Source organism: Somniosus microcephalus, chromosome 5 (assembly GCF_052327205.1).
Source record: "Somniosus microcephalus isolate GS21.2 chromosome 5, FLI_Smic_1.0, whole genome shotgun sequence".
Taxonomy (NCBI): Eukaryota; Metazoa; Chordata; class Chondrichthyes; order Squaliformes; family Somniosidae; genus Somniosus; species Somniosus microcephalus.
Genome location: NC_140991.1, coordinates 92,093,043 through 92,106,321, shown reverse-complemented (window position 1 = coordinate 92,106,321; position 13,279 = coordinate 92,093,043). Strand labels below are relative to the sequence as shown.

General features: G+C 47.1%; 1 protein-coding gene across 1 annotated transcript in view; it reads left to right on the top strand.

Moving 5' to 3' along the window:
* The window catches only part of dnah5l (dynein, axonemal, heavy chain 5 like), a 450,024-nt gene that overhangs the window by 377,599 nt on the left and 59,146 nt on the right, over window positions 1-13,279 (top strand). Inside the window, exon 70 of the mRNA XM_085987988.1 lies at window positions 8,568-8,689. Coding sequence (XP_085844114.1) covers window positions 8,568-8,689 — 122 coding nt within the window. The remainder of the gene's footprint in view (window positions 1-8,567; window positions 8,690-13,279) is intronic.

Below are 13,279 nucleotides of genomic sequence, written 5' to 3'. Positions count from 1 at the left end.
TGCCTGGTATCCTGACAGCAGTCATGATGCCTTCATTCTGTGGCAATCCACTGTCAAATCTGCATTTGAGCCACCACAACAAACCAGAGGGTGGCTAATGGGAGACAAGGGCTATCCGTTAACTACATGACTCCAGTGCGCATCCCACGCACACATGGGCAGCACTTATACAACGAAAGCCATGCTGCCACACAAAATATTATCAAGCAGACCTCTGGTGTGCTGAAGCAATGCTTCTGCTGCCTGGACTGCTCTGGAGGAGTCCTGCAGTACTTGGCAGAGCGGGTATCATATGGTGACCAGCTGAGGAGGAGGAGGAGCAGGAAGAGGAGGAAGAAGAGGAAGGGAGGAGGCAACCCAAGCAGCCCCTTTCTGGTTAGGCTGTCCGTGACTGACTCATCTGGCTGCGATAACAGTAAACGGAACCCCAATTCCACATTCACCAACAGTCCCACACCTTACCTTCACTCTGTCACTGACCATCACAGTGTCCACTTGGCCACGATGCAAAAATAAAAGCCAACACAAAATAAACATTCTGTAGTGTCCGGGTATCAATAATACTCGGACTGCAGGAGAACAATAAAACAGGTATTTACTGAACAGAGGGGAACTCAAGACTGAAATACAGAAGCCTGCTATGGCTTTATATACAGGGGTGGTCACTGCCGGTACTGCAGTATAGAATCAGTTCTTCTCTTAAAGGTACATACACAACAATTCCTCCCCTTTTAGATAAACAGTACATAACAGTCATTTAACAACTAAATAATAACTAATTACAATTACAATTTTCTCTGTACTATATACATCAACTGAAATAATCATTTATAAGTTCAGTCTTTGAGGAGGCTTCCTGATCCTGACTGGATAGCGCCTTTCTTGAGTATCCTGTTCTTATGGCGGAGTTGATTCTGGCTCATTGTCATTGGTTGGTTCATCAGCTTCCAATACCACTGCTTCTGAGGTAGACGCAATCTGTACTTCGGGTTGATTACCAGGTGCACCTGCTCGTGGTATGGGTTTGGCTTGTTCCTGTGACTCTAGAATCTGGTCAGCATGGCATCTCACGATGCTCTCTCCAACGTCCACTGTGTACATTAGTGGTCCCTGCTGTGTGCATATCGTTCCTGGCTGCCATTTTTCTGTTCGGTAGTCGCGGGCCAAGACTGGTTGCCCTATCTTGAAGCTCCTGGTTGGCTTCTCATTTATGTGCTGGAATTGCTTATCCTCAACATCTCGTCTTATGTTTGGTTTGAGCAAATCCAGGTGACATCTTCGGTTGAAGAACATTATGGCTGGAGCTTGGTTGGTGACTGCATGTGTCGCATTCCGGTAAGCAAACAAGAAATTATCCACCTTGTGTTGTAGTGGTATGTCGTCATTATACATTGTCTTTATTGCCTTTTTAAAGGTCTGAACAAACCTCTCAGCCAATCCATTTGTGGCTGGATGATATGGGGCAGATGTGTAATGTTTCACCCCATTATTCCTCAGGAACCTCCGGAATTCCTCGGACACAAACTGTGGCCCATTGTCGGAGCAAATCTGTTCTGGCAAGCCATTCCTGGCGAAGATGGTCCGTAGGACTGCAATAGTTTTCTCCGTGGTGGTGGAGGACATTTTAATGACCTCTGGCCATTTCGAATGGGCGTCCACAGCGATTAGGAACATTGAGTCCATAAATGGACCAGCAAAATCAATGTGTACCCGTTGCCATGGAGATGAGGGCCACTCCCATGGATGTAGCGGGGCCTGTGGTGGAGCGTTTTGGACCTTCTGGCATCCTGTGCATCTCTTGGTCATATCCTCGATTTCTTTATTGATTCCCGGCCACCACACAAACGCCCTGGCTAGGCTCTTCATTTTTACCCCTCCCAGATGACCCTCATGAAGCTCATTGAGCACTCTATCTCTCAACTTGGGTGGAATTACCACTCGGGATCCACACATCAAGGTCCCCCGGCACACTGACAGCTGTCCTCTCCTTGGCGAGAATGCTGGCAACAGTGAGTCGCCATGTGCTGGCCATCCCTTCACCGTCAAATCATAGACCCGAGAGAGTGTCGGGTCATTTCGGGTTTCCTTCTCTATACTTGAGTTTGTAACAGGTAGACATTCGACTATGGTCGCATGGAATATCTCAACAGGGTCCACTGCAGGTGCTTCCTCTACCGTAGGCAACGGTAGGTGCGACAGCCCATCAGCCTTTCCATGCTGTTTCGTACCCTTGTACTCTATGTCGTACTGATGTGCCCCTAGAAAAAGTGACCATCTTTGCAGCCGTTGCGCCGTCATCACCGGAACGCCCTTCTTTGGGTTAAAAATGGAGACCAGGGGCTGATGATCAGTCAGTAGGGTGAATTTCTGCCCGTGCAGATAGTGATTGAACTTCTTCACCCCCCACACCAGGCTGAGGGCCTCCCTGTCAATCTGGGCGTAGTTACGCTCGGCTGAGGTTAACGAGCGCGACGCAAAGGCTATTGGCCTCTCCGAACCGTCAAGGAATTTGTGTGACAGCACTGCTCTGATGCCATAGGGAGACGCATCACATGCTAACCGAATCGGTAGTGTTGGATTGTAGTGGGCCAATACTTCTTTTGAAGTGATTAGGCATTTACATTTCTGAAAGGCACGCTTACACTCATCACTCCATTTCCATGTTACTCCAGTTTGCAGCAAGGCGTTCAGTGGGTGCAGAATTGTAGATAAATTCGGCAAGAACTTATGGTAGTAGTTCACCAACCCAAGGACCGACCTCAGTTGCGACACATTTTCCGGTGCTGGAGCCTTGACTACAGCCTCAATCTTGTCCGGCGACTTATGCAACCCTTCCTCATCAATCATGTGGCCACAATACGAGATTTGTCTCCTGAAGAACTCACATTTGGGGCGGTTGGCTCGTAGCCCATATTCCTGTAATCTCGTGAGCACCTGCTCCAGGTTGGCAAGGTGTTCACTGTCATTTTCGCCCGTAACCAGGATGTCGTCCAAATAACACTGGGTCCCCGGGATCCTTTGCAGGACTTGTTCCATCGCCCTCTGCCAAATATCCGGGGCTGATGCTACCCCGAATACCAGTCGATTGTACTGGTAAAGGCCTTTGTGAGTGTTTATCATGAGGTATTTCCCAGATGCTTCTTCCACCTCCATTTGTAGATATGCTTGGGCCAGATCAATCTTTGTAAAGCGTTTCCCTCCAGATAGTGAGGCGAAAATATCTTCTATCCGTGGAAGTGGATATTGTACTGTGTGCAGGACTGGGTTCACAGTTACCTTGAAGTCCCCACAGATGCGAACCTTCTTCGGTTCCCCAGGCGTGCTGCTCAATGATTTCTTCATTACAGGAACGATGGGTGTGGCCCACTCGTTCCAGTCCACCTTGGACAGCACACCCAAACGCTCCAGACTCTCCAGCTCTGCTTCAACGGCTGGGCAGATCGCGTAAGGTACCGGTCTGGCCTTAAAAAATTTGGGGTTTGCGTTATCTTTGATTTTTATCGTTGCTGTTACTCCTTTTAGAGTCCCAAGTCCTTGTTGGAACACCTCTTTCGCGTCAGTTAGAATTTTTGACAGTCGTCCAGGTGTGACGTCATCATTCTTTTTATCAGTCACAGTTAGCGCCTGAATGGAATGCCAATCCAATTGTATTTTTCGGATCCATTCACGTCCCAATAATGGTGGTCCTCCATCTGGTAGTACATATAGATACAGTTTCTGTGTTTCCTTGCCGTTGTATTCAACTGGCACCCTTATTTTTCCTCTGGGGTAGACTTTTTGCCCCGTGTATGTCTTCAAGACAATGGACGTGTCCTTCAAGGGTATGTGTGAGAATAGCCGCTCATAGTCTCGTCGATTCATGACAGTTAGGGCTGAAACTGTGTCCAATTCCATCTTTACTGGGGACCCTGCTATCATGAGGGTGACCCAAATGGTTCGGTGATCCTCCTTTGTGATCACGTTGTGTAACTTTAGACAACTTAGTCTCCTGCTCCCGGAGTCCTTATCACTCTCCTGATCTTCCAAACTACTGTCTGTCAATTTCTTTACTTTCTTGTACTTTTCCTTAGTAGTTCTTGTAGTGTTGGTTTTCTTTCGCGACCTGCAGACTCTTGCTATGTGTCCCATTTTCCCACATTGCCTGCATACTTTGTCCTTAAACCAGCAGTCCTTCTGATCATGGGTTGTTCTGCCGCAGCGATAGCACTTTTCTGCTCCATACGTCATTTCGTTAGCGCTGTATTCCTGTGGTTTCTGTTGTATTTCCGCAGCTCCCCGTGCTGCTGCTTTGTAGGATACTGCCACACTGAAAGCCTGTTCTAGCATCAGGTCCTTTTCCAAAAGTAGTCGTTTCTGGGTTCCTTCACTCTGGAGCCCGCAGACAAACTTATCCCATAAGGTGTCTGCCAGTCCTGCTCCAAACTGGCAGTGCTTTGATAACTTGCGTAGTTCTGTAAGATAGTCAGCATTGCTCTCATCTTTGTGCTGGTTTCTTTTATGGAACTTGAATCTTTCTGCTATCAGCAGCGGTGTAGGGTTTAGGTGTTCCTGTAAGATATTAACAATCTCTTCAAAACTTTTCTCCATTGGTTTAGCTGGGGTAATTAAATTCCGCAATAGGCCGTACGTTCTCGCGCCCATCAAATTTAATAATACCGACGCCTTCTTTCCATCGGCCACCTCATTTGCCTTGCAGTACACTTCAATTCTTTCCACATACGTGGTCCAGTCTTCTACCTCGTTGTCGAAAGCAGTGATACTGCCACTCTTCGGCATCTTGAGTGATTTAAAATGTCGCCTCCCGCGCTTTTTCTTCTTCCCCAATGGAATAAAATGGCGCCTCCCGCGCTTTTCCTTCTTCCCCATGGAATAAAATGGCGTCTCCTGTGCTTTTCCTTCTTCCCCTTGCTGCCACGCTGCTCCTAGCGTTCTACAGGGTAATGGCGGTTACCCGCGGATTTGGCGCGTATCACTTTTCCTTCCCCTCGTTCTATCCTCTCCACGCTGCCCGGTCCTTGAGCACCGACCGCACCCTGTGCGCTCCACCCTCTCTCTCTCTCTTCCTCCCGATGACGCTGCACGGCCCCTTTGCAGAGCCGCTCGATCGAGCCCGAGCCCGCCGCAGTCCGGAAGGGTCAGTGCGCTACCTGCTACCAGCACGACTTGCTGGAACACCTCGACTGGGGAGCCAGGCCCAGCTCTCCACAGCCTCCCCTGCAACTCTCCGATGGATCCCTGGGCGGTTGCCCGCGGTCGACGCCCGCCATTCTGACTTCGACCTCCAAGATGCTTCTCTTCGGGGATAAGATCCCCATGAGGTGATGCAGTACTGCAGGTGAGTTCGAACCTGCCCGTCGCCAGTGTAGTGTCCGGGTATCAATAATACTCGGACTGCAGGAGAACAATAAAACAGGTATTTACTGAACAGAGGGGAACTCAAGACTGAAATACAGAAGCCTGCTATGGCTTTATATACAGGGGTGGTCACTGCCGGTACTGCAGTATAGAATCAGTTCTTCTCTTAAAGGTACATACACAACACATTCCAAACCAAATTTATAAATGAAATCATACCATATTGCATAAAAACATAAACTAATCACCCTTGTGCATTCCCTTAGTGTCTTTCTTCCATGTGCCTTTGCCTGTCCTAGTGCTCCTATGCAGTGCTACCCCAGTGGCTGGAGCATGGCTGGTGGAAGGCTGCTGACTTTCAGCAGAGGAGACTGCAGATGGCCTTGGAGGACGATCTTGAGCAGCTCTGGGCCTAGTAGGCCCGGCTTCAGACTGCACCATCTCGGCATGGGCGGAAGCAGTTTGGGCTGGCTGGCTGACGGTCAACAGCAAGGGCACTGGCGGGGTGACAGCGGTGGGAGGACAAATGCTGTCATCCTGAGAGAGGACAGCAAGTTCATGCTCCATGGATCCATTGTCACTCCCTCAGGGCGGTGCCTCAGCAACCCTAATAACCTGTTGGAAGACAGATTGCTGGTCTGCTGTGACATCCTGCAAGCCCCTTTAAGCACTGGTAAGCACAGCCATGGTGGCAGCAGTCTGAGCTTGCGTGGCAGCAAACTGAGCGTGCATGACAGTAGCCTGAACTTCCACTGTAGCACTCAGACGGGTGGCTGCTGCTTGTGCTGCAATGGAAGCTGAGACATTGGCCATCAGATGCTGCATCCTAGTTGGGTCCGCAAGTGTGCTAATGAAGTTGGCCATCACTTCCATGCTGGAAAGGATGGGCTCCAAGCTCTGCGCAAAGCCCTGTGCCAAGTTGATGCCAGACTCCCCCATGCTCCTTGACATTGCACACAAGCTTTCTGGCAGGCCTGCCAATGCACCAAGCAATTCATTGTGCATCAGCCCCATCAAAGTGCTCATTCCTGAGTCCCCTGCAGCAGAACTCATATGCGACCTTGTCCTCAGGGGAACTGACACCTGTGCTACCCTTGTCCCCTGCCTTGGCTGCAGGCCACTCATGTCCGGTGCCTCACCATGTGCAGATCTCATTTCTAAGCTATCCTCTAAAGTACACAGATTGTCAGTATCTGAGCTGGTCACTGGGAGTGTGAAATCGAGTGACGGGGTGCTATGTCTTCAGCTTCAATGCGTTCTTCCTCTTCAAGTTCGTGCTCCTCCACCACTGCCTAGCCAAGTTGCAGTTCTTGGATATCTGAAAGGAGAAAGGCACAAGGGTAGGGTTGTAGTGAGGGGAGGAGAGGAAAGCAAGAGGTGCATACTTACATGACCTGCAACTTGTAAATCAGAAGCGATTGTGGAATAAGGGGGAAGTGCGACGTGAGAAGGAGGATTAGTTATGAGGATACCGTCATCTTCGATTGTGTCAGCCCTGCCACTGGGCTCAGTGATGACCACTCCAATGATGGCGACCACCGTATCCTCCATCGGGGTAAGGTCATGCAGCCGTGCCTGACCCATGTTGGTTAGCTTCTGCTGCCGTCGGTTATGTGCCAACTTGTCCTGCAAGCAAGCGGAAAGTTTGTCGCTGAGTGTGGTGCAATGTGTTTGGGTGATGTGCCTGTCATGGTTGAATAGCTGATAGTGTGTGCAAGCTGTGAGATGTGGGTGTGAGGCTTGCAGCAGTGCTAAGTGTGTGAGAGTGAGGTGAAGCTATGAATGTGAGGTATGAGTCCTGTTTGATAGAGATTGTTAGTAGGTGAGTGATGGAGGTGTGGTGTATTGAGCAGTGTGGAGGTGTGGTGTATTGAGCAGTGTATGAGGCTAGTGCTGCAGTTGGTGGGATATAGCATTTGAAGATTAATTCACTGACCTTGAACATTCATGTGAGGTTATTGAACTTTTTGCGACACTGCATCCAGGTCCTTGGAGTTTGACTTCTGGCATTGACCACCACGGCTATCTGCTCCCACTGCCTTCTGAGAGTTTGTCTGGAGGGCTCCCTGGCTCACTGTGGATAGAGGACCGCTCTCCTCCTGTCCACCTCCTCCACCAAGGCCTCCAAAGCAGCATCTGTGAACCTTGAAACAAGCTCTCTTCTCCTGTTGTGCCATTAGTCAGTGTTTTTGCAGGTCAGACTCTCTTCCTCAGCCACTTCCAGCACCTGCTCCTGCCAGAATGCACCTCCCCTTTAAGAGGTGCAGGCTGGCTTTAAGTAGTGCAGGCTAGCTTTAACTGGTGCTAGCCTGTCACAAAATTGGTTCCTTGCTCAGGCATGCAGCCACTCAACAGCACGTTTAGCGCTGGGCTGCACACTAAAATCATTTAAATTAGCAGGCAGCACAAAGTTTGCATGCTACCTGCATTGGACTTAACAGGTGCGGGCTAATCGTGCATCGCTATACCCACGCCTGTTTCCGGGGGCTATTGAATTTAACTCTCTCGCTGTTTGAATCTAGAACAAGCCTTTGTATATAGCACATGCTGAGGTGATTTCACTCAACCTCGCACTATGACATGAAGCGCACTAAAGGGACAGATTTGCATGATTTGGACTATTTCTATGATAACCTAGTCAATAACTTGCATTTATATAGCCCATTCATTTATATGAGAGGGAAGAATAATATTCAAATAATGAAGAAGATTACACTGAAGGTAGAAAATTTAACATTGTCTCTTCCTGGTGTATAGGAATTGATCAGTGTCAAAGCAAATGTTTCCTTTCACCAAACATGCACTAAGAGGGAATCTATTAACTGGCTAATGTAATTATTTCACATATTGTAAAAAGCTCTTAAGTCCTAGGGATAAAAAGACACACTTCATGATATAAATATCTCTTTGAACTTTAGAATTTAGATTTCAGGAAAACTGCATATTATGAAATCAATGTTTTAATTATTACTCATGTCATTTTAAATTTTGAGTATTAAGATAGAATTTTATATTTTAGACTCCCAAAAAAATTAACTTGGAAATAATTATTTTAAATTTACATGCTTTGACAGATTATAAAATAAGCTGTTCAATTTTTTCATAGGTGACATTTTGATTCAGATAGCAGTTCCTGGTACATTCCTTGTATCACTAAACATAGGCCTAAAATAATAATTTCACTGCTTCTCTGTATTGTTGTAAATGCATAGGTGTGAAAGCTGGTCTGAAGCGAACTTTCAGCAGCATCACCCAGGAACAACTGGATGTCAGCAACATGCCACAGTGGAAACCTTTATTATATGCTGTGGCCTTCCTCCATACAACTGTGCAGGTACAGTTCTTTTCTAATTCATTAGAACATAATTTATGGTGCAATTCCATTTGTAAAGAACAAATTTAAATATCCCAATTCAAATTAAATCAATGCAATAACTCTCCTGTTATAATTACTACCCATTTATAATGGAAGTCTGAACACTGTAATCTCTCGTTCCCAGTAACAGAACCAGCCTGATTTTCCTTGCATAGAAATTGATGGGAGAAAATTCTGGTTGGTTCTGTCACAGGTGTGTGATCTCCCCATCAGATTTCCCTTTATTCCTCTATGTTGTTATGACCTTTCCTAATATGTTTACAAGCATTGTCAATATACACTAAAAAGCCAGCTGAAGGCTGCAATGTCAGGAATCTTTGCTGAGTTATTACCTCAGTAAAAACGAAGCCTTTTTCAGTAGAAGAGTAATTTATTGAATTGTTCCTACTGAGGTGTAACATCCATCAGATACTAATGAGGTTCAGACTTCAAAAGTTAAATAAGGCAAGATTGGTTATGACCTCTAATGAACTGGTAACATGTTCTCAGGATAAAATGTTCCTGTGGACTCAAACTTCACTGCAAGGCCAATGCTGTCATAGAATCATATAGGGCCAGAAATTCCAGGCCAGAAGCGTGAGTGCGCTCGGGGTACTCACGCTTCTGGCCGTTGGAAATGCCGGCGTTCAGCAGGAACAGCGCATGCGGGGAACGCCGGCATTTCCAGACCTCGAGCGCGTGCGACTGCACAGGCAGCGCTTGCGCAGTGAACTTCGTGGATTTCATTCATGAAATCCGTGAGGGTAAGTCCTCAGAACTTACACTGAAAAAAAGCAAGTGTAAAGTGGTTCATTGGCTGCGGAGGAAGATATATTTTATCGTGGAGCTTTTGAAATGCAATATTTTTGTTTGGGAAAGGGAGGGAAGTTATTTTAAGAAATTTTAAGTAAGTTTTAAAGTTAAAATTTTTTTTTTTTTTAAAGGGTTTTCAGAACGGTAGGTAGAAGGAGCAATTGTGGCTGTGTGAATGGAATGTGAGAATGAGTTATGTATGTATGTCCACATATATTCCTTTACGTGTATGTATGTATGTTTTATATTCCTTTACTATGAATGTATGTTTTTAATTATGATTTTCCAATAAGTTACTTTCTCTGAAAGTCATAATTAAATAATACATTCATACACATAAGTAAAGGAATATATACATAACACGCAAAGGAATATATACAGACATACATACTTTCAGAAGCTCCACGATAAGAAATATCTTCCTCCGCAGCCTCTGTAGCAACTGTACCCATGCTTTTTTCATGTGTAAGTTGTAATGACTGGACCTCACTGAAAGCAGTAATGAAAGCGGCGAATTATACTGCGCACGCGCTGCATGTGCAGTCGCACGCGTTCTGCCTCTGAACCCCTTCGTTCAGAGGACAGGAAATGCCGGTTTTCCCCACATGCACTGTGCATGCTGAAAACCGGCATTTCATCTGGCCAGATGCGTAAGTACCCCGACCGTACTAGTGCATTTGGAAGGGAATTATTGGGCCAACATTTTACATGTCAATAAAATAAAAAATTTAACACTTGCACCACTTGCCCCCTCGCACCTGCGACTGAGGGTCCAAGGAGGTGCATTGCGCAAGAGGTCATCATCGGACGTATCCTCACACTGTTCCCTTTGGGGAACTGTATGAAGTGGTGGAAGGATTTATGGCCGTGATTAACGCTCATTCCGTGACCGTAACCATCTTTGAACCAGCCATTAGGGTGGTTAGTCCTATGGCGGGAGGGTTTTACGGGCTCCCACAACCCATCTGAGGGGTGGGGGGGCAGCCACCAACACCCACGGACGCAAGTATCCCGCTGGATGTCCACCCAGAATTTAAAGTTGGAGCTCCGACTCCACTTGCCGGGACTGTCTGGAGTGGGGTTCAAAACCCTACTCCTTCTGGCCCAGCGGCGGGGATGCTTACTGCTACGCAAAAGGCCCACTCCGCACAAAAGGTGACACCCATACGTTTCCTGCGCCTTTTCCCTCCCCGTGACTGGAGCCCTATGCTGCCATTTCACGTTGCTAATCGGATTGGGCCTTTGTCATAGCGGTAGGATCCCTGCCGCTGGGCCAGATCAGGGTAGGGTTTCGAACCCCGCTCCAGACAGTCCCGGCAAGTGGAGTTGGAGCTCCGGCTCTAAATTCTGGGTTGACATCCAGTGGGATATTTGCGTCCGTGGGTGTGGGTGGCCCCCCCTCCTTGTATAGCTTGTGGGAGCCCGTAAAACCCTCCCGCCATAGGACTAACCGCCCTAATGGCTGGTTCAAAGATGGTTACGGTCACGGAATGAGCGTTAATCACGGCCATAAATCCTTCCACCACTTCATACAGTTCCCCAAAGGGAACAGTGTGAAGACACGTATGACGACGACATTGCTAAATAAATAAATGGAATTAAAAAAATTCTTTTAGGGCTTTTAAAAGTCTTTAAATTGCTTTAATTCTCTTTAAAACTACTTCAGATTACTCAAAATAATGTAAACATTTTAAAAAGTTTATAAAAGTTACCAAAATCTGCAAAAAACTTCCAAAAACCTATTTAAACTGCTGCTTTGCATGTAAAAAAGCAAAGCAGCTTGACAGAAACATTGGGGGCGTGTCCAGTGAAACTGAGACCTCAAGGGGCGTGTCTCACTTACACTGCACGCTCCTGGGTCCGCGCTGGCTGCGCTCCTGGGCGGCGTGACGTCATACGCTGCCCGGGATTCTTGCTTTAGTTTCTGGAAGTGCAGGCGTCCCTGGAGCTGATCGGCAGGAGCGCGGGGTAAGTGCAAATACGGGGCTTGCACGCGCTGCAAGCCCCGTTCTGGAATTTCTGGCCCATAATCTTACAACACAGGAGGAGGCCATTTTGCCTGTTGACCCCATGCTCTCTTTGAAAGAGCTGTCCAATTTAGTCCCACACCCCAGCATTTCCCCATAACCTTGCAAATTAGTCCTCTTCAAGCACATGTCCAATTGCCTTTTGAAATTTCCTATGGAATCTGCTTCCACCACCCTTTCAGGTAATGCATTCCAGATCTTAACAACTCTCTGTGTGGAAAAAAAAGTCTCCTAATTTCCCCACAAGTTCTTTTGCCAATTATTTTAAATCTATGACCTCTGGTTACCGACCACTTGCCAGAGGAAAATGTTTCTCCCTACACACTCTATCAAAACCCCTCATAATTTTGAATACCTCTATTGGGTCTCCTCATAACCTCTAAGGAGAACAATCCCAGCTTCTCCAATCTCTCCACATAACTGAACTCCCTCATCCCTGGTATCATTCTGGTAAACCTTCTCTGTACCCTCTCCAAGTCATAGAGTCATACAGCACAGAAAGAGGCCCTTTGGCCCATCGTGTCGGCGCCGGCCATCAAGCCCTTTCTAATCCCATTTTCCAGCACTTGGTCCGTAGCCATGTATGCTATGGCGTTTCAAGTGCTCATCTAAATGCTTCTTGAATGTTGTGAGGGTTTCTGCCTCTACCACCCTTTCAGGCAGTGAGTTCCAGATTCCAACCACCCTCTGGGTGAAAAAGTTTTTCCTCAAATCCCCTCTAAACCTCCTGCCCCTTACCTTGAAACTATGCCTCCTGGTTATTGATCCCTCTACTAAGGGGAAAAGTTCCTTTCTATCTACCCTATCTATGCCCCTCATAATTTTGTACACCTCAATCAGGTCCCCCCTCAGCCTTCTCTGCTCTAAGGAAAACAACCCCAGCCTGTCCAGTCTCTCTTCATAGCTGAAGCGCACCAGCCCAGGTAACATCCTGGTGAATCTCCTCTGCACCTTCTCCAATGCAATCACATCCTTCCTATAGTGTGGCGACCACAACTGCACACAGTATTCCAGCTGTGGCCTAACTAGCATTTTGTACAGCTCCATCATAACCTCCCTGCTCTTATATTCTATGCCTTGGCTAATGAAGGCAAGTATCCCATATGCCTTTTTAACCACCTTATCTGCCTGTCCTGCTGCCTTCAGGGATCTATGTACATGCACACCAGGGTCCCTCTGATCCTCTGTCCTTCCTAGGGTCCTACCATTCATTGTGTATTCCCTTGCCTTGTTAGTCCTCCCAAAATGCATCACCTCACACTTTTCAGGGTTAAATTCCATTTGCCACTGTTCTGCCCATCTAACCAACCCGTCTATATCGTCCTGTAGCCTGAGGCTTCCCTCCTCGTTATTTACCACTCCACCAATTTTCGTGTCATCTGTGAACTTACTGATCATACCACCTACATTCATATCTAAATCATTAATGTACACTACAAACAGCAAAGGACCCAGCAGCGATCCCTGCGGTACGCCACTGGACACAGGCTTCCAGTCACAAAAACAACCTTCGAGCATCACCCTCTGCCTCCTGCCACTAAGCCAATTTTGGATCCAATGTGCCAAATTACCCTGGATCCCATGGGCTCTTACCTTCTTGACCAGCCTCCCATGTGGGACTTTGTCAAAAGCCTTACTGAAGCCCATGTAGACTACGTCAACTGCACTACCCTCATCCACACATCTAGTCACCCCCTCGAAAAATTTAATCAAATTGGTTAGACATGAT